This window comes from Lepus europaeus, chromosome 23 (assembly GCF_033115175.1).
Source record: "Lepus europaeus isolate LE1 chromosome 23, mLepTim1.pri, whole genome shotgun sequence".
Lineage (NCBI taxonomy): Eukaryota > Metazoa > Chordata > Mammalia > Lagomorpha > Leporidae > Lepus > Lepus europaeus.
Window position 1 is genome coordinate 5,289,069 of NC_084849.1, and position 18,048 is coordinate 5,307,116.

Sequence of the window (18,048 nt, forward strand, 5' to 3'; positions counted from 1 at the left end):
TGGGTGGGTGGACGGAGGGGTAGAGGGGTGGATGGGTGGATGGGTGGATGGGTGGACGGGTGGGTGGACAGATGGGTGGATGGGTGGGTGGACAGATGGGTGGATGGGTGGACGGACGGATGGGTGGACGGATGGGTGGATGGGTGGACGGGTGGGTGGACAGATGGGTGGATGGGTGGGTGGACAGATGGGTGGATGGGTGGACGGACGGATGGGTGGACGGATGGGTGGATGGGTGGACGGGTGGGTGGGTGGATCGATAGATGGACTGGTGCATGCTGAACAGGTAAATGGGTGGATGTATAAACAGATCTAGATGGGTGACCGGGTGAACAGATGCAGGAGTGGATGGACAAACAGACAAATAATCAAATGGGTGGTGAACGGACACACAGAAGAAGAGATGGATAAATGTGTGGACACGTGTGTGGACGATGGATGGGTGGGTGGGTGGACAGATGGATGTGTGGACACGTGTGTGGACAGATGGATGTGTGGACACGTGTGTGGACAGATGGATGTGTGGACACGTGTGTGGACAGATGGATGTGTGGACACGTGTGTGGACAGATGGATGGGTGGGTGGGTGAACAGACGGGTGATGCACACACAGGTGAGTGAATAAATGGGTGGAAGAACAGAACAGTAAGCAGACGGACAGATGTCTGGGTGGACGGATGGGTGGACGGGTGGACGGACGGATGGGTGGATGGGTGGATGGGTGGGTGGACAGATGGGTGGATGGGTGGGTGCTGGCTCTGCACTCTTAGGGTGAGGGGGGGGACCCTGGTTCTGCAAAAAGACGCCAACATATGCAGCTGCACATTAAGGAAATGTTGCCCCTCGCAGGCTCTGGCTCCAGAACACCCCGCCGTGCAGCCTAGCGCCCTCTCCTTGGTAATCCCGGGGTGGGGTGGGGTCCTTGGGCAGCGTCTGCCCTGGTCCCGTGTGCGTGGGCTGAGCACACAGTGTCACCACCTGAAGCGCAGCTCATTTGGGAAGCCCTTCCGCGGACGCACGCCAAGCACACAATGGCCGCCTGTGCCCTGCCCTGCAGGACAGAGCGGCTGGGAGGGCCCACGTGTGCCCGCGCGCCGTGCCGAGCTCCCGCCCCAAGCCGCCGGCCACCTTGGGCATGTTCATGTCGTCCATGAACACCAGCAGGCGCTTCCCCATGGGGGGGCCGTAGGTGTCTTTGGTTCGCTTCTCCACGCTGGCTTCCAGGTTTCTCTGGATGTCCATGGACGTGGTGCGGGAGGAGAAGTTGACGATCAACACGATCTGAGGCGGAGAGGCAGGGTCAGAACACGGCCCCCACGCCACCGCCCACCGTGCAGACTCAGGGGTCCCTGCCACACCGGGCTCGTCCTCACCCCGCGGGAAGCCTTCCCGTGCAAAGCAAGACCTACTCTGGGCACCAGCCTGAGCTCCAGCCACCCAGCGAGGCGCCCGTGTGTGCTGTGCGAAGCCACCGTGGCGGGGGCGCGCGGTACATGCGTGGGGCAGGGACACCCGTGGGGAGCAACTTACGTTGTTTTCTTCGTTCAGGTTTTTGAGGAAGTTCTGGGTAGTGGCCGTCTTGGAGGTGCCAGATTCTCCAACCAGGATGACCGGCTGCTTGACTTTAACCATTTGCTCCAGCATCCAGGTGGTGCGGGTCGTATCCACCGTGTGAACTGGAGGGCGACAGCCAGGATGGGCGCGCGGCAGCAGCACCCAGAGCGGGAGCCTTTGGCCACTGGGGGTGTCCGAATGCCCCGAGCCCCACCAAACGCATCCACAAAAGCTGGGCCTGGACCTCAACAGCACACGCAAGTGTGGCCTGGTGACTTCCTCCTAGACGCTCATCCCTCTGGCCGCCGCCGCCCACGGCTTTATGGAGGCCTAACTTCTTCACCGTGACACCCACACCCCCGGGTAGAGTGTGCTTTGGTAGCTGGCATTGTGGCATGGCAGGTGACACCACGTCCTGTGACTCCGCCACCCCCGTGTGGGCACGAGTTCAAGTCCCGGCTGCTCCACGCCCACCCAGCTTCCTGCTGGTGGCTGATGGAAGCAGTGCAGGACGGCCCAGATGCTTGGGCCCTGCACCCACTTCAGACCCGGACAGAGCTGCAGCCTGGCCCAGCTGCAGCTGCTGTGGCCATTCGGGAAACGAAACAGCGGATGGAAGGTTCTCATAGTCTTTCTTCTCTCTCTCTCCCCCCACCGGTCTCTCTCTCTCTCCCTCCCTCCCTCTCCCCCTTTCTCTCTCTCCCCCCTCCCTGTCTCTCTCTCCTCCCCTCACCCTGTCTCTCTCTCCCCATCTCTCTCTCCCTCTCTCCTCCCCTCCCCGTATCTCTCTCCCTCCTCTCCCTGTCTCTCCCCCCCCCCCGTCTCACTCTCCCCTCTGTCTCTCTCCCCCCATCTCTCTCTCCCTCTCTCTCTCTCTCTCCCTCCCTCCCTCTCCCCCTTTCTCTCTCTCCCCCCTCCCTGTCTCTCTCTCCTCCCCTCACCCTGTCTCTCTCTTCCCGTCTCTCTCCCCCCTCACCCTGTCTCTCTCTCCCCATCTCTCTCTCCCTCTCTCTCTCTCTCTCCCCCCGTCTCTTTCTCTCCCCCCCACCCATCTCTGAATATCCAAGTGTTTCGTGAGGATTGCAGGTGACTGGGGTAGCTGAAACCAAGGCCATGGACAAGGGGACTACCGGGCCCCTCTTGGACTTTCCAGACGAGAACAATTTCACTTCGGTAACTTTCACACACTGAGTGGCTCTCAGGCAGCACTGCTCATGAAATGCTGTCCCATTCCTTCCGCCCCCGGGTGCTCAGAGCAGGCCTCGAGGGGCAGGAGCCACAGGTGCGCCCGCCCCGCCCTGCCCCTCCTCCGCCCCAGCTCACTTCCTCCCGGAGCCAGGTGGAAGCCAGGCACGCTGGCACTCACCCAGGATGTCAATGAACTTCCTCTCCGGGGAGTGAACGTACTCTGGGACTAGTTTACTCCACGGGATCCACTGATTCCATTTGGGGTCAAAATGAAAGTCGTACAAGGTTGGAAGGTGACCTGCGGTGAGTAAGGGGCTGTCTCGCCTGGATCCGAGACACAGAACCGGAGCCCTCCCGGCCCGCGCTGTAAATGGACAGACGCTGCTGGGCGCCTCCGGGTGACTGCCCCTCGGGCAGTACTTGAGCCAAGGCTACTCATCCCCTGGACGGACACTGGCCACCGGGAGGGAGGACGGGCCGTGCAGGGCGGGCTGGAGCCAGCAAAGGGCCGCCGCGTGGAGCCAGAGCGGCAGGTGCGGCTGGGAGCGGGGTCACCGCTGCAGGGCGCTCGGCCTCCATGGGAACGGGGCAGGCTCCCCGCAGACCCTAGAGGACTTGTCCCACCTTTCCCTCCCCCTCTGGTTGAGACCCCTGGTGCCAACCAGACCCTCCCCGACTCCTCGCAATGCAAATGGCAGAGTGGAGAAGCCGCACAGGGCAGCTCTGACGCAGATCAGGGGGAGGCTCCCCGGGGCTTCAGAGAGCCCCCTACTCTCCCGCCAGCTGCCTTCTACCACCCCCCCCACACACACACAGTGGCAAATTCCCTCCTGGCGCCAACCTCTCTGCTTCACATAAAGCAACCTGTCTCTGTGGCCGTCTCTCCTTTCCGGGGGTGCGAGAGGCCAGAGCCCCGAGCTCTTCCAGACCCAACAGACCCCTCCCTGGTGACGTGGCAAGACCAGCGAGACCGGACAGGAAAGTGGGTCTCAAGGGAAGGAGACAGGAGCCAAAGAGCCTAAGGGCAGCGGGCAGGGGTCAAGGGTCAGAGGGCACAGAGTTCCGGGTTGTGGGGGGGGGGGGCCCAGAGCGCAGAGGGAACACAGGGAAGTCAGGGCAGGTGGTCCTGAGTGTGCATGGTGAAGGGGGGAGGGGTTTGCGGGGGTTGGGGGAGGCAGGCCTTGAGCAGGCGGGGGGTGGGGTGGGGTGGGGAGCAGCAGGCCTCACATCAGAGGCAGGAAGTCCTGGGGGCACAGGCCATCCTCTGTGGTGGGGGGTCCCGCAGTCAGGGGCAGGTGGTCCTGTGTGTATACCAGGTGGGGGGGGGCCGCTGTGGGGGGAGGGTCAGGGAACAGAAGGCCTCGCAGTCAGGGGCAGGAAGTCCTGGGGGCACAGGCCATCCTCTGTGGGGGTCATGGTGGGGGTCCCGCAGTCAGGGGCAGGTGGTCCTGTGTGTATACCAGGTGGGGGGGGCGGCTGTGGGTGGGGGGTCAGGGAACAGCAGGCCTCGCAGTCAGGGGCAGGAAGTCCTGGGGGCACAGGCCATCCTCTGTGGGGGGGGGGTCCCGCAGTCAGGAGCAGGTGGTCCTGTGTGTGTACCAGGTGGGGGGCGGCTGTCGGGGGAGGGGGGAAGCAGGCCTCACAGTCAGAGGCAGGAAGTCCTGGGGGCACAGGCCATCCTCTGTGGGGGGGGTCCCACAGTCAGGAGCAGGTGGTCCTGTGTGTGCACGAGGTGAAGGGGGTGGCTGTGGGGGGGGGGGTCAGGGAACAGCAGGCCTCACAGTCAGGGGCAGGAAGTCCTAGGGGAGTGGGGGGGGGCCGTCCTGGGCTGTGAGGGTGGGGTTTGGCTAGAAAGGACAAATCAGAGCTGTTGGGGCCACTGAGCTACGGGGAGAAGCCCCTATCAGTGGTTTTCACTTCTGTGTCCAAAAAGAATCTCTGCAGAAAAAGAGGAGACCCGGGGAGCTCCTGGCTTCAGCCTGGCCCAGCCTGGCTGCTGTGGGTATCTGGGGAGTGAGCCGGCGAACGGAAGATCTGTCCACCTCTCTGCCTTGCGAGCAAAATGACAATAAACCAGAAAGGAGGGAATCATTCCCTATTTATAAAAGCCGCAGCAGCCCAGACACCTGCCGGGAGCCCCAGGAGCAGGGCCCCTACCTGGCAGCTCCCCGGGCCGGGCCCAAACCCCTTCCGTGTCCGCAGTGGGCAGAGAAGCGATGCGCTTGATGCATTCGTCGAAGTGGAGCCGCCCTTCCTCCAGCAGGGAGGCGCCCAGCGAGCAGTACAGGGCCTCCAGGAAGTAGCACTCCAGCACGTCGGCGTCCTCCACCTCCCCCTCGAGCAGGGCGTCCAGGATCCTGGTGAGCTGCGTCACCTGGCTCACGGGCAGACACCTGGCTCAGCCCAGAGTCCACCTGCACGGGGTCTGTTCCCGCCCCAGACCCCCGGATCCTGGAGCCCAGCGCCCACCCCCACGCCGTGCTGACGGTGCCAGCGCTTGGCTGGCTGGCACGGCGCCCCCTCCCGAGCCCATGGGTGTCCGTGTGTGCACGGCGAGGGCCGCTCACCATGTTGAGGTCGGTCTGAGGCACGATCGTCTTCAGCTTCTCGGCCTGCCTCCCGTCCACGATGCCCTCCACAATCACGTTGATGAGGTAGGGTACGTACTTGTCGAAGAGCCGGTCCAGGTCGTTTTGCTCCGCCTGTGGGAGAGCCTTGTCCCAGAGCGTTCCCGAGGCGGGAAGCAGCTTCTGACGGACGGCGCACTTGGCCAATGGGAAGCCCCGGTGATGACGCCTTAACAGGTGTAAGGACATTTGTCCTTCATGTTTCCATGCCGGGGGTCCACCCCACTCCCTGGGAGAGGAAGGGGAGGAGGAGGAGGAGAGGGATGGAGGAAGGATAACAGGTCCCACTGGACAGAAAGGGGTACGCCCACGGTCACCCAGCAAAGTGTGCAGAGCCTCGGAAGGCCCTGTGCCCTGTCAGGGCAGCCACGGCCTCCAGGGACTGCCCTGGGGCCTCAGCATCCCCCTCTCCCAAGGGACAGCATCCCCGACAGTGGTCCCCTCGCTCCCTGGGTCTTCTCTTCTCGGGTGTCATCCTGTTCTGGTTCCGACTTCTGCCCCTGCTACAGACACGGCCAGGTCACCCGCTCCCTTTGACAACGTGCTCCTGGTATCCCAGGTGTGGCTGGGCCACAGACCGCACCTGCCTGCCACACCCATCCCTGCCCGTCGCGATGACAGCACCCCTTCCAAGGAGCTTTGTGACACATGGTGGGTGGGCTCTGAGGTCTGACACCGTGAGATCCTGGGGCCTTCCCACGTGGCACTCACCCAGCCGCTCCTGGACACCCGGTCATCAGTCACCACCCCACGTGCCAAACTGGCAAACCTTTACTGGCACACGGTCACCCCCGCGCGTGTACGCGGCTCCTGGCTGCTTCCACACCACGGCAGCAGAGCTGAGCAGTTGCAAAAGAGACCACATGGCCCACACACAGGGCCAACGCTGTTTACTGTCGACCCCACGGCAGGGAAAGCCCGTCAGCCTCTGGTCTGGACCATCGCCATCATCACCCAGCCTGCCAGCCGTGAACCCGACACGCGTGTTGGGTGTTTCTGTCTGGTTTGTGCTCACAGACAAAGCTGGCCAAGGACGAGGTCTTGGCTCCAGCTCCAGCTCCCTCTGGGCTAAGTTACCAACACCACCCACGGCAAGCTCTCTCCAGAAACGATCTTCACCTTGTTCTGTCGCTGACTGACCCATTTTTTCCAATATGGCTGATACTTCAGGTTCTTAGGGTCCACGTAAACCATGCCACACCGAGACACGGTTGCGGGGGAGGCGTACTGTAAATCTCCAACCTGGGGAGTGAAGAAGACCGGTCACGCCTGCAGCTGGACACGTGTGGACTCCACACGGGGGGGAATGAAGAAGACTGGTCACGCCTGCAGCTGGACACGTGTGGACTCCACGCAGGGGGGAATGAAGAAGACCGGTCACGCCTGCAGCTGGACACGTGTGGACTCCACACGCGGGATTCACACCTGCAGGAATCCCAGGTCTCACCCAGGCTAACGCGGCCTACAGGAAGCTTTTAATCAAACCCCTAGTTTGTGATGGGACAATTACGCTTTTTAAAGTTTTCTTCTACTGCAGAAGTAATGCGAGAGTTAATACATTGTAGACTATCCGACAAAAAATAGGAAAGCATGAAGAGGAAAAAAAGCTGCCGCAATCCCACCACCTGGAAACACACACCATTTCGGTGTGTTTCCTTTCTGTCTTTTTTTATTTTCTTAGTGTGGTTGAGATCAGGGAATCTGAAAAATGATGAGCACACAGCTAAGCCAGCAATATTAAGAAATACACATCTAGGGGCCAGTGCTGTGGCATAATAGCTAAATCCGCTGCCTGCAGTGCCCACATCCCATATGGGTGCCAGTTCACGTCCCGGCTGCTCCACTTCTGATCCAGCTCTCTGCTATGGCCTGAGAAAGCAGTACAAGATGGCCCAAGTCCTTGGGTCCCTGCACCCATGTGGGAGACCTGGAAGAAGCTCCTGGCTCCTGGTTTCAGATTAGCTCAGCTCCAGCTGTTGCGGCCAATTGAGGAGTGAACCAGCAGATGGAAGATGTCTCTCTCTCTCTCTCTCTCTCTCTCTCTCTCTTTCTCTCTCTCTCTATGCCTCTCCCTCTCTCTTGTGTAACTCTAACTTTCAAATAAATAAATAAATCTTTTAAAAAAATACACATCGGGCCAGTGCCATGGCTCACTTGCTTAATCCTCTGCCTGTGGCACCGGCATCCCATATGGGCACCGAGTTCTAGTCCTGGTTGCCCCTCTTCCAGTCCAGCTCTCTGCTGTGGCCTGGGAAGGCAGTGGAGGACGGCCCAGGTCCTTGGGCCCTGTACCCGCATGGGCGACCAGGAGGAAGCACCTGGCTCCTGTCTTTGGATTGGCATAGTGCCAGCTGTTGCAGTCATTTGGGGGGGGGGGGTGAACCAATGGAAGGAAGACCTTTCTCTCTGTTTCTCTCTCTCACTATCTAACTCTACCTATCAAAAAAAATTGCACATCTCTCTCTTCTAAAAAGCACACAGCTGATCAGATAACTGTATGTGTAAATACTCGTGCACTTATACGATTTAGCAGGCCAAGTGAGGAACAACATTAATATTAAGAATGAAAGCAAGTCCAAGGACCACAAACACTGGTAATGGGTGCAGGGGATGGAAGACATTCAAGAGCAGAATCCAGAAAAAAAAATAGAGGCTCAACAGAATGCCTGATATGACAGAGGATTTGAAAGAACAAACGAGGATAAGATGAAGCGAACAGCATGGGTGGGGAAAAACAAAGGCAACTACAAACTCCAGGCAAAACAAATGGCTCTAAAGGAGCATATTCACTGTGGCTGGCCCCACGGCTAGTAGCTCCATATTTACAATCTGTAAATGCTGCTCACTGCTAACCAATTTAGCAACCAGCAATCTGAGGAGGGAAAGTGGGCTCGTGGTACAAGAGAAGAATCCTCACTGTGATAGCTGTCAACAGATAAGGTGCAAACTTGATCAAGGAAGACACAGCTTGCTAGACAAGCTGTTGATAGGTACTAGGACAGTCATCAGAAGAGAAAACGAAAAAAAAAAAAAAAAAAAAAAAAAACCAGCAGCAAAAGTGGCCACCTGTGGGATAGAGGTAATGAGGCCAGCAGAGGCCAAGGAACTGCACTCCGTGTGAACTCTCCCGCGTTGTTTTTCTGACAGTCACCTACGCTTTTTACCACTCCAATAAACATCTAAGTTTTTAATTGAAGAAAGCCTTGTTGAACATTTTGTGGGCACTATAAAAACCTGAGACACGGAATTCAAGGCCATGTTGATTTTGGCGTGAAACTCCCTGAGGGCCCTGCACAGCTTTCTCTTCCTGTGCGTCTCACGAGGACGGCTCCTGCTCCTCACCCCTACTCACCTCGAAGAGCAGCGCACAGTGTGCCTGGAGCCGGATGCGCTCCCCGTTGGCCAGCGTCAACAGCTTGTTGTCGTCCATCACAGAGTTCATGTTTTCCACCCACAGAGCGTCCACGTCGCCGTCAAATAAGATGTACCTGCAACGGCCACAGGAAGGTGAGCCACGGGTCTCAGGAGGAAGTCGATGTTCCCTCCCCGTCCACGTGAGGTGCCTCCCCCCAGCCAGGACTGGACACACAGCACTCTACTGGCCCAGGGCCACTCCTGAGTTTCTCAAGGAGGGATCACAGGAATGAGTGACAGCCAGCTTTGGCCTTTGGCACCTGCGGAATGTCCCCCACTCAGCTACACGGACCCTCACCACATCACGTGGAGAGGGAAGCTGGGCACCGTCAGCCGTGTCTGCCCAGGGAAAGCCAGGCTTAGAGAAGCGTTCTAGCACTTTCCATGATGCTCTGCTGCCTTGCCTGGCACTAGACAGCACAGTGTCACCAGCCCAGCTCATGCCCCTGATCTTGGGCAAGGCTCTCTCCCCAGGCCTCCGTTCCCTCCAGGGGAAGCTGGAGACAGCCCTGGAACTCCCACGTGGCAGAATGAGGACAAAACTACAAAGCACAAGCGGGGACCTGGCACTCCGTGATGGAGCTTCTGGGACTTGACTCGGTCTGCTGGGGTCCCAGCAGGGAGCTTACAATATAAAAGTTCTCCTTTCCCCATTTCTTTCTTTTTAAAAAAGATTTATTTATTTATCTGAAATGCAGTTACAGAGAGAAAGGGAGAGATACAGAGATAGGTCTCCCATCTACTAGTTCACTCCCCAAATGGCCTAACAGCTGGGGTTGGGCCTGGCTGAAGCCAGGAACTTCTTCTGGGTCTCCCACGTGGATGCAGGGGCCCAAAGACTTGGGCCATCTTCTGCTGCTTTCCCAGGCCATAGCAGAGAGCTGGATCGGAAGTAGAGCAGCCAGGACTGGAACCGGCGCCCATATGGGATGCAGCATGGCTTCAACCCACCGTGCCACAACACCAGCCCCCTCTTGCCCCATTCCTAACCCCAGCTAAGTATCGCTAAGCAGCCTGGGTGCCCGCCTACTCGCAGCAACCCTCACTTGCGCTCCTTCTTGTCGGTGGGCCTGTTGATCTCCCGGAAGATGTTCGACAGCACCCCGTCCGTCCAGTCCCGGGTGGTGGGGTCCAGGATGCCGTAGAGCTCTATGACGCTCACAGCTTTGGGGTTCAGGATGTACAACTTCGTCATTATGCCGAGCCTGGAGCAAAGGAGAGGCTTCAGCCGTGGCTTAGGCAAACCTAGTGCGAACATCTGGGTTGGGTGTGTGAGGGCTCCATGCTTTGGAAGACGCCGTCCATGCAAACCTTCCCCGGGCTTCGTGTCCGCTCTCAGCTGTGCACACTGAATGTGAAGGAACATTCTTTTTCTTAGCAGAAGCTCGGCCCCAGCACACGTGAGGTCTGTGCAGGGAGCACAACTCTGCGTCATTTTCACACACATGTCATACTCCTGTACGGGTGACACCTTTATACCAATGTTTCCCAAAGGGGACAATTCTGTCACCAGACGACACAACGTTCAGTCTCCTGGTGGCAGGACATCTGCTGTGTGTCAGCAACTCTGCAAGTCAAGCAAACATGGCCCGGCCTCGCTAAAGGAAGACGTGGTACAATTCACCCCCAGAAACACAAACCACGGTGCACAGCGGCAGCGGCACACCTGAAAGTTACACGCATGCACTGCTACACGTGCACACACAAGCATGTGACAGTTCCTGGAGTTATCCGGTGACGAGTCCATCACAGAGCGAGTCGCGTGAGGCTGGCGTGGCCCACTTGGAGCCAGGGAGCCCTTGCCCCCCGGCATCCCCGGCAACACGAAGGAAGGAAGTTGCTTCCGCTCACTTTCTCGTTCCGGCTGAGACCATCTAGAAATTGGAGTCACCAAGATCTTTGCTGGAATGCTCAGCCTCCCCTGACTCTGTCTGGGCTCCCGTGCGATTCAGGAGAGAGACGGGAGGTCAGACCACCCCCACCGTGGGCACCGGGCCGCCATGGGCACCAGGCCGCCGACCCACGCACGGGGGCTTCGGGTGCAGCAGCTTTCCCGGATGCTCCCTGTGGGATCACTCTTCCCTGCGAGCAGAGTCGCCCTGCAGAGCCAGGGACACCAAGCTCCCAGGCAGGTGACGATCTCTCCGGCCACTCTGCAGCATCGCAGCCCCGGGCTCGCTCTAAAGCAGCCACTCGGACGCCAGGGATGTGGGATTTGATTGTCAAGTGTTCCCTATAAGCAGTGGGCAAAACAGTCCTGACAGTGTGGTCAGTTATGTCCCCAGACACGCGGCCCGAGCCAGCAGCGAGATGAGCACAGATATGCCGAGCTCAAAGTGGACTTGGGACAAATTCACTCTCCCAGGAAGTCATGGACCAGGGCGGGACCTGGTGGCATGGCCAGCAGCCCCCTCCCCATGGCGCCAACTCACCTGGTCTGCGCCTGGCACAGCGTGTTGACGACCACAGACTTGCCGCCTCCTGTGGGCCCCACCACCATCGTCGTGTGGCGGGTGAGCATGGTCTCAAACAGCTGCACCACTTTGTCCACCTGGGAGACAGCGACAGCTGCGTCGTCACATGTCCTTAAGGACACTGCTCACCACGACAGAACCCCCACGCCACACAGCTTGCCCATTCAAAACACGCAGCTGGGCGATGTCTCACACAGTCCCAGAGCTGTGAAGCCGTCCCCACCGCCAGTTCTAGAACATTCTCAACTCCCTCCCCGAACACCCTGTACCCACTCCAGCACCCACTCCTCTCTCTCTCTCTGGATTTGCCCATCCTGGACTTTTCCCATTAATGAAGCCATGTGACGTGTGTCCTGTGTGTGGCTTCTGTCACTCAGCATCGTGTCTGCAAGTTCCCTCCATGCCGTAGCACAGGTATCAAGACATCACGCGCTTCTGTGGCCAGATCACATGCATGCTCCATCGTGTGGCTGGACCACGTCTGTTCATGTTTGGTGGCTCATAGAGACTGCGCTGTTTCCACTTTTTAAAAACAAATATGAGAGGCCGGCGCTGTGGCACAGTGGGTTAACGCCCTGGCCTGAAGCGCCAGCATCCCATGTGGGCGGGCGCTGGTTTAAGAGCCGGCTGCTCCACTTCCCATCCAGCTCTCTGCTGTGGCCCGGGAGTGCAGTGGAGGATGGCCCAAGTGCTTGGACCCTGCACCCCATGGGAGACCAGGAGGAAGCTCCTGGCTCCTGGCTTTGGATCAGCCCAGCTCCGGTCATTGCAGCCAATTGGGGAGTGAACCATCGGATGGAAGACCTCTCACTCACTCTCTCTCTCTCTCTCTCTCTCTCTTTCTCTCTCTCTGCCTCTCCTTTCTCTGTGTAACTGTGACTTTCAAATAAATAAATCTTTAACAAAAAAAAAAAAAAACAAGTGTGAAAGGCCTCTTCTTTTATTGATTGTAGTTATTTGAAGGGCAGAGATCTGCCATCCGCTGGCTCACTTCCAAACGCCCACGTCTCGGGCTGGGCCAGGCCAGATCTGGGTCACTTGTGTGGGTGACAGGGACACAAGCACCTGAGCCCTCAGCTCTGCCTCCCAGCGTGCACATCAGCAGGAAGCTGGAATTGGAAGCAGAGGTAGGACGTGGACCCAGGACCCCCAGCATGGGCTGAGGGGGCCCCAGGCGGCGCTGTAACTGCTTCCCCAAATGCCCATGCCGTGTCGCCGTGTCGCCGTGTTCTGGTAACGTTGCTGGGAAAAGCTGTTAGCAGAGTTCTGAGTAGAAAAACCCCTCACGCCCCGGGCAGACCGAGAGTGGAACCTCCGGGCCACATGGCCACTCCGTGTCCAACTTGTGAGGACACGCAGGCCGGCTCCCACAGTGGCTTCGTCGCTCCACGCCCCCGCCTCGAGAGAGGCCCAGGGCCAGCGAGGCTGCAGCGAGGGCCCCTGGTGGCCGCTGCCCACAGCCAGGCCCGGGCAAAGCACTGCGGCGACGAGTTCCTGGCTGGACGTGCCCGGCCACACGGTCCAGCAACACTGCATCTCCTTGTTCTGCGGGGCAGCCTGGGTGCCGGGGGGGGGGGCGATGAATGGGAGCCGCCGCGTACAACAGCCGGTCACCGTTCCCGCTGTGCCGGAAGCGCCCCTGAGCGTCCGGGATGAAATCGCATCTGGCCTTAGGGAGGGCGGGGATTCCGACACGGCTACGGCCGGGATGAACCTCGGGGCAGCAAGGTGAGTGAAACGAGCCGGCCCCAGGGAGCCGAGCGCTGCCGGGGTCCCCCGACCTGGGGGCCCACGATGAGAATGGCGGCACCGGGGGCCTGGGGAGGACGGGGGTGGGGAAGGGCTCATCGTGGCGATGCCATTTTGCAAAATGAGAGAATTCTGGAGGACGGCAGTGCTGTACGGTGACAGCGGCTCCAGCTGCTCCCCGGGCACCCGCACACGGTGCAGACGGAGGAGGCCAGGCTACACAATTTTACAACAAAACCAGGAGGGGAATGGCCAAGATGGCTTAAAAAAAACAAAACAAAACAAAAAAACATGTTTGTTTGTTTTATCTTGTTTGAGAGAGAGACAGAGAGAGCCCCCATCTGCTGGCTCACCCCCAGAATGCCCACAAAAGCTACGGCTGCCCAAGGCCAACGCCGGGAGCCAGGAACTCAGCCCTGGTCTCCCACGTGGGTGGCAGGGACCCAATGACCTGAGCCTCCCCTGCTGCCTCCCAGGGCCCAGGTTAACAGGGAGCTGGAGTCGGGAGCCGGAGCCAGCATCGCCCCCCGGCACGGGGGTGTGGATGCCGGATCTCAACCTTTAGGCTGAACGCCCGCCCCAGGGTGGTAAACTTCCCACGTGCATTTTACCGTAATGTCTTAAAGCACTGCCAAGAACCCAAACGTACAGCAAACCCAGCGGCCAAGAGGCTGGCCCGCGGCTCACCTGCACGGGCGGGACAGCATAGCCCGCGGCTCACCTGCACGGTGGGTCGGCATGGCCCGCGGCTCACCTGCACAGGCGGGACAGCATAGCGCGCGGCTCACCTGCCCGGGCAGGGCGGCGTAGCCCATGGCTCACCGGCACGGTGGGACGGTGTGGCCCGCGGCTCACCTGCACGGTGGTGACGGCGTGGCCCACGGCTCACCTGCACGGTGGTGACGGCGTAGCCCGCGGCTCACCTGCACGGTGGGACAGCGTAGCCGGCGGCTCACCTGCACGGGCAGGACGACGTAGCCCCTGTCCTCCAGCACCTGCTCCACGGCGTCGTTGAAGTCGGGGTAGCGGACCCGGGGGCAGTCGAGCCCCGGGAACAGATCAGAGATCAGGCCCAGGAAGAGGGGGACGTCCTCAAACACGAACTTGGGCAGGTTCATGTCCCGCAGGGCCCGCATCAGAACCACGTCCTGGACGAGACCAAGCAGCATGGCCGAGGCGTGGGCGGAGGCCGTGGGTGTGGGGCCGCCGCCCCTCCCAGTCTCACACCGCGGCCTTGGCTAAGAACGTGGCCCACGGCCCAGATGTTCTTCTATGCTCAATACGCACACAGTAACCAGATGAAGTACACACCATTTTAAACTCATTCGAAAATTGAGATTTTTCACATAAAACGTCATGATTTTCTGTGACGTATATGCCACGTTTATAAAAACGAAATACAAAATTTTATGTGAATCTTATTCTAAGTGTTGATGGGCCATTTTCCAAATGTCTGAAATTTTACATGAAAAAGAAAATCTAAAATGAAATAGGTAAAAGCGAAACATCAAAATTAAATTATATGTAAAAATACAACAGAAAACCCTCAAGTGTGGTTACAAAGGAGACACACACCCTGCTGCCCACACAGCAGCGTGGACCCAAACCCCTGCCTTGGGCAAGTCCATCTACCACATAAGAAACGTGGCCCGCCCCTCTGCCACGTAAGAAACGTGGCAGGTCCATCTGCCACGTGAGAAACGTGGCCAGTCCTTTCGCCTGCGTGGTGGAGGGAATATCAAACCCCACACGTGTGGCTCGTGGCTTCCATCTTCCTGCCCCCTCTGCCCCTGACCCTGAGACCACGGGTCGAACGTAGCGACGGAGGTGTCAACACCTTCTGTCTGGAGTGAGGACACGGAACCTGACCCTGAGGCAGGGAGTCTCCAAAGCGGGAGAACCCCAGGAAGAGCGGACGACCAGAGCACACGGTAGCTGCATCTCAGCACGCCGGCTGAGCCCCGCGCCGAGCCGCCCGCCTCCCCCAGCCCGGCGGGGGCCCTACCTCCTTCAGCTCTGAGGAGCCTCTCTTCAGCTCCCCGGCCATCACCAGCACCGACTTGAGGGCCCGGAGTCCAAAGTCGTAATGGTACTGCTTGGACAGCTGCTCCCGCGCCAGCTTGTACAGGACGGTCATCTTCTTGGCCAGCGTCTTTTCCACAGGAAATGGGGGGGGGAGGGAGTCGCATGAGATGACGCCCAGGCAGCAAGCATCTTCACGCAGGAGCGAGACCGCACACCGGCGTCCCCACGCGGCGATCGGGGGAGCAGACTGGGGACCTGTTCTCCCCAACACCTGCCTTCCCAAGGCAACCCGGCTCTCCCCAGGAGCCGGGGGAGACCTAAGGGCCTCTGTTCAGAGAGTAGGGCCCTCGAGCAGCAGGCTCTCACCCAAGCCCACTGACGAACCTGCCCCGCCCCCGTGTTTGGGGACAGCTCGAGGGTCAAGGAGTCAAAGCCCCCGGGACCCCCAGCCCACTCCGGCTGGCCTAGAAACAAAAAACAGGAGCTCTCATTCCCGACGCAAGGTCCTGGCGGCCACAGGAAGCAAGAGCCTTGCAGCCACGCGCTGCAGGGGACACCTTCACAGCCCCTAAGGCCAGCAGCACTTTCCAGAACCTTCTGGAGAGAGCTACGTGCATGCCTTGATAGATATTTCTGAAGATAATAAAAAACTGTGTGTATATATATATATATATATATGCCACACATAAGGGATTTTCAAAAAGCTCATAAAAATGTGTTATTAAAAAACCATGTACTGAATTCATTTTTTTTTTTTGCACCAAACTACTCTATTGGCTTCACTCCCACTCCCGTGGTCACTCCGATGCCCCTGTGTCCCTGGGGACACACAGGAAGCCCGCCCCGAAGGGCTGCCTGCTGCAGCGTGGACGCAGTGCATGGACGGGCACAGAAGGCGTGACTGAGGGGTACAGAGGCTGCGTGAGTGCCGGGGGACACGGCAGCAGGGTGACTGCGGTGACACGAATGCCCGCCCAACGTGGTGACGGAGAGGGGAAGGTGAAACCTGGAGAAGCTGGCTGACGGCAGGACACAGGGACAACGGCCCATGGCCGCTGACAGTGTTCAGAACGGTCACAGTCTAGGCACCTTACCAGAAAACCAAGCACGGCTTCCCATTTGTGTTTCCTGGCACCAAAATGAACGCACCTTTTCACTTCGTTTCTCCCCGAGCTTTCTGAAGTCCCCCACCACCCGCCACGCGGTCACCCGGGAGCTCTGTTGCCATGTGCCACCTCCAGCCAGGCTTTTCCAACACTAAAGTCGTCATTGCTTTTAAAAAGAGAGAGAGGAGGGCACACGGGGCCGCAGCAAGGCCATGCAGGGGCCCAGGAAGCCAGGGCGCGGGCAGCCCCACCTTGGCCATGAGGAAGCCCTCGGAGAACAGCATGATCTCGCAGATCTGCTGCAGGTCCGGCACGATCACCACCACGGGCCGGAACAGGGCCTTCACCGACTCGGGCAGCTCCGTGCGGCCCGCGTAGCCGGGGTTCATGGTGATGAAGATGCCCATGCGCGAGTCCAGGGAGATCTCCTGCCCCTCGAACTGCAATGTGGGCGTGGCGGGAGGAAGAGAGGTGGAGGGAGAGGGAGGAGGCGTCACCGAGCTGCCCCAGGCCAGGGCATGGCTGGCCAGGTGCCCGGGACGAGGTGCATGTGGCCATGGTCCCTTCTGTGTGGGACCCCCTTGCCTGGGCACCAGCCCTGGGGGGGGGGCCCAAACTCTGGGGAAAGCCCACAGCCCAGGGCCGATGCGGGGGCCTGGCCCCGACCACCGCAGCGTCCGGCCTGCAGACGGCTCCCGGCCCCGCTCTCTCACCTGGAAGGTGGTCAGCTGGTGGATCAGAGCGTTCCGGATTGTCTGGATCTGGGACGAGATGACGGAGAGCACGGAGGCGTCGATCCGGTTGAACTCGTCGAAGCAGCCCCAGGCCCCGCACTGGGCGAGGCCCGAGAAGATCTTCCCAACCGCCTGGGGCGAGAGGAGCGGCCACGTTCACCCCTGAACCCGCCCGGCGTGCATCTTCTACGCTGAAGCCACCCGCGAGGGGTCGGCGCGGCACAGAGGCGGCCGCCCCCCAGGCCGATCTTCCCTGCAGGACGCCCGAGCGCCACGCCACATGACGCACGCTCACATTTTTGCACAAAATGCAGATTTCCAGTTACTCTCGAAATACTAGCAAGTCGTGTCCACTGTGCCACGTGGCGCCAGGGAACCGAAGCTGAGCTCAGCTCTTCTCCGGGGGGCCACAGCCCCCACCACTCCCTAGCGCCCCGCTCAGCCTGCTTTACTCCATCTGCCCGAGCCTGGCTCCACCTGCGGCTGACAAAGCAGCCACGTGTCCATCCTGAGGCTGCCAGTGAAGAGCTCCCAGCCACCAACGCGCCGCGCACGGAAGACCGCGGGCCCCGCTCCTCTCCGCCCAGCGACCTGGGCGCAGAAGCAACAGCACGGCCTTACTTTGTAATCCATGCCCTCGCCGCAGTTGGTCACGACACACAGCAAGCCCAGGGCTTTGGCGAGGTCCTTGGTGGTCTCGGTTTTGCCGGTACCTGCCGGGCCAGCCGGGGCCCCTCCCAGATACATGGACAGTGCCTGTCATGGGCCAAACGCAAGCATCATTCTCTGAGTCACGGGAGGGAAGGGTACTGTGTCCAAGTTCACCCCTCTGACAGCATACGCGGGACTAGGTGGACAGAGGGATGAATGACAGGCGGATGGATGATGGACAAGACACCGACACAGAGAGCGAGAGCGCTCCCTGGCGACCTCGGGGCCCACTGTGGTTCAGCACTGCTGCAGGCTGTCTGTGACGGCCGAGCTCACATCCGAACGGGTGACCGGCGTGAAGAAGGCGGTCCTCCCCGTGTGGGCGGTGTCTCCAGCCCGCTAAGGCCTGGGCGGAGCACACAGGTGGAGCAGGCGGAAAAGCCCCCAGGATTCCTGAGACAGGAAGTCGCCGTCCGGCCCGCTAGGCCCCGGCTGGAACGCACATCGCCACTGGGCTTCTCAGCTC

At 59.8% G+C, this 18,048-nt stretch overlaps 1 protein-coding gene across 1 annotated transcript in view; it reads right to left on the reverse strand.

Annotated features, from left to right (window-relative positions):
- The window catches only part of DNAH10 (dynein axonemal heavy chain 10), a 118,919-nt gene that overhangs the window by 41,025 nt on the left and 59,846 nt on the right, over positions 1-18,048 (reverse strand). The window contains 14 exon segments of the mRNA XM_062182412.1: positions 1,129-1,281; positions 1,531-1,676; positions 2,921-3,040; positions 4,900-5,116; positions 5,310-5,444; positions 6,489-6,611; positions 8,722-8,857; positions 9,830-9,988; positions 11,216-11,334; positions 13,963-14,154; positions 15,012-15,158; positions 16,389-16,577; positions 16,851-17,003; positions 17,493-17,627. Coding sequence (XP_062038396.1) covers positions 1,129-1,281; positions 1,531-1,676; positions 2,921-3,040; positions 4,900-5,116; positions 5,310-5,444; positions 6,489-6,611; positions 8,722-8,857; positions 9,830-9,988; positions 11,216-11,334; positions 13,963-14,154; positions 15,012-15,158; positions 16,389-16,577; positions 16,851-17,003; positions 17,493-17,627 — 2,124 coding nt within the window.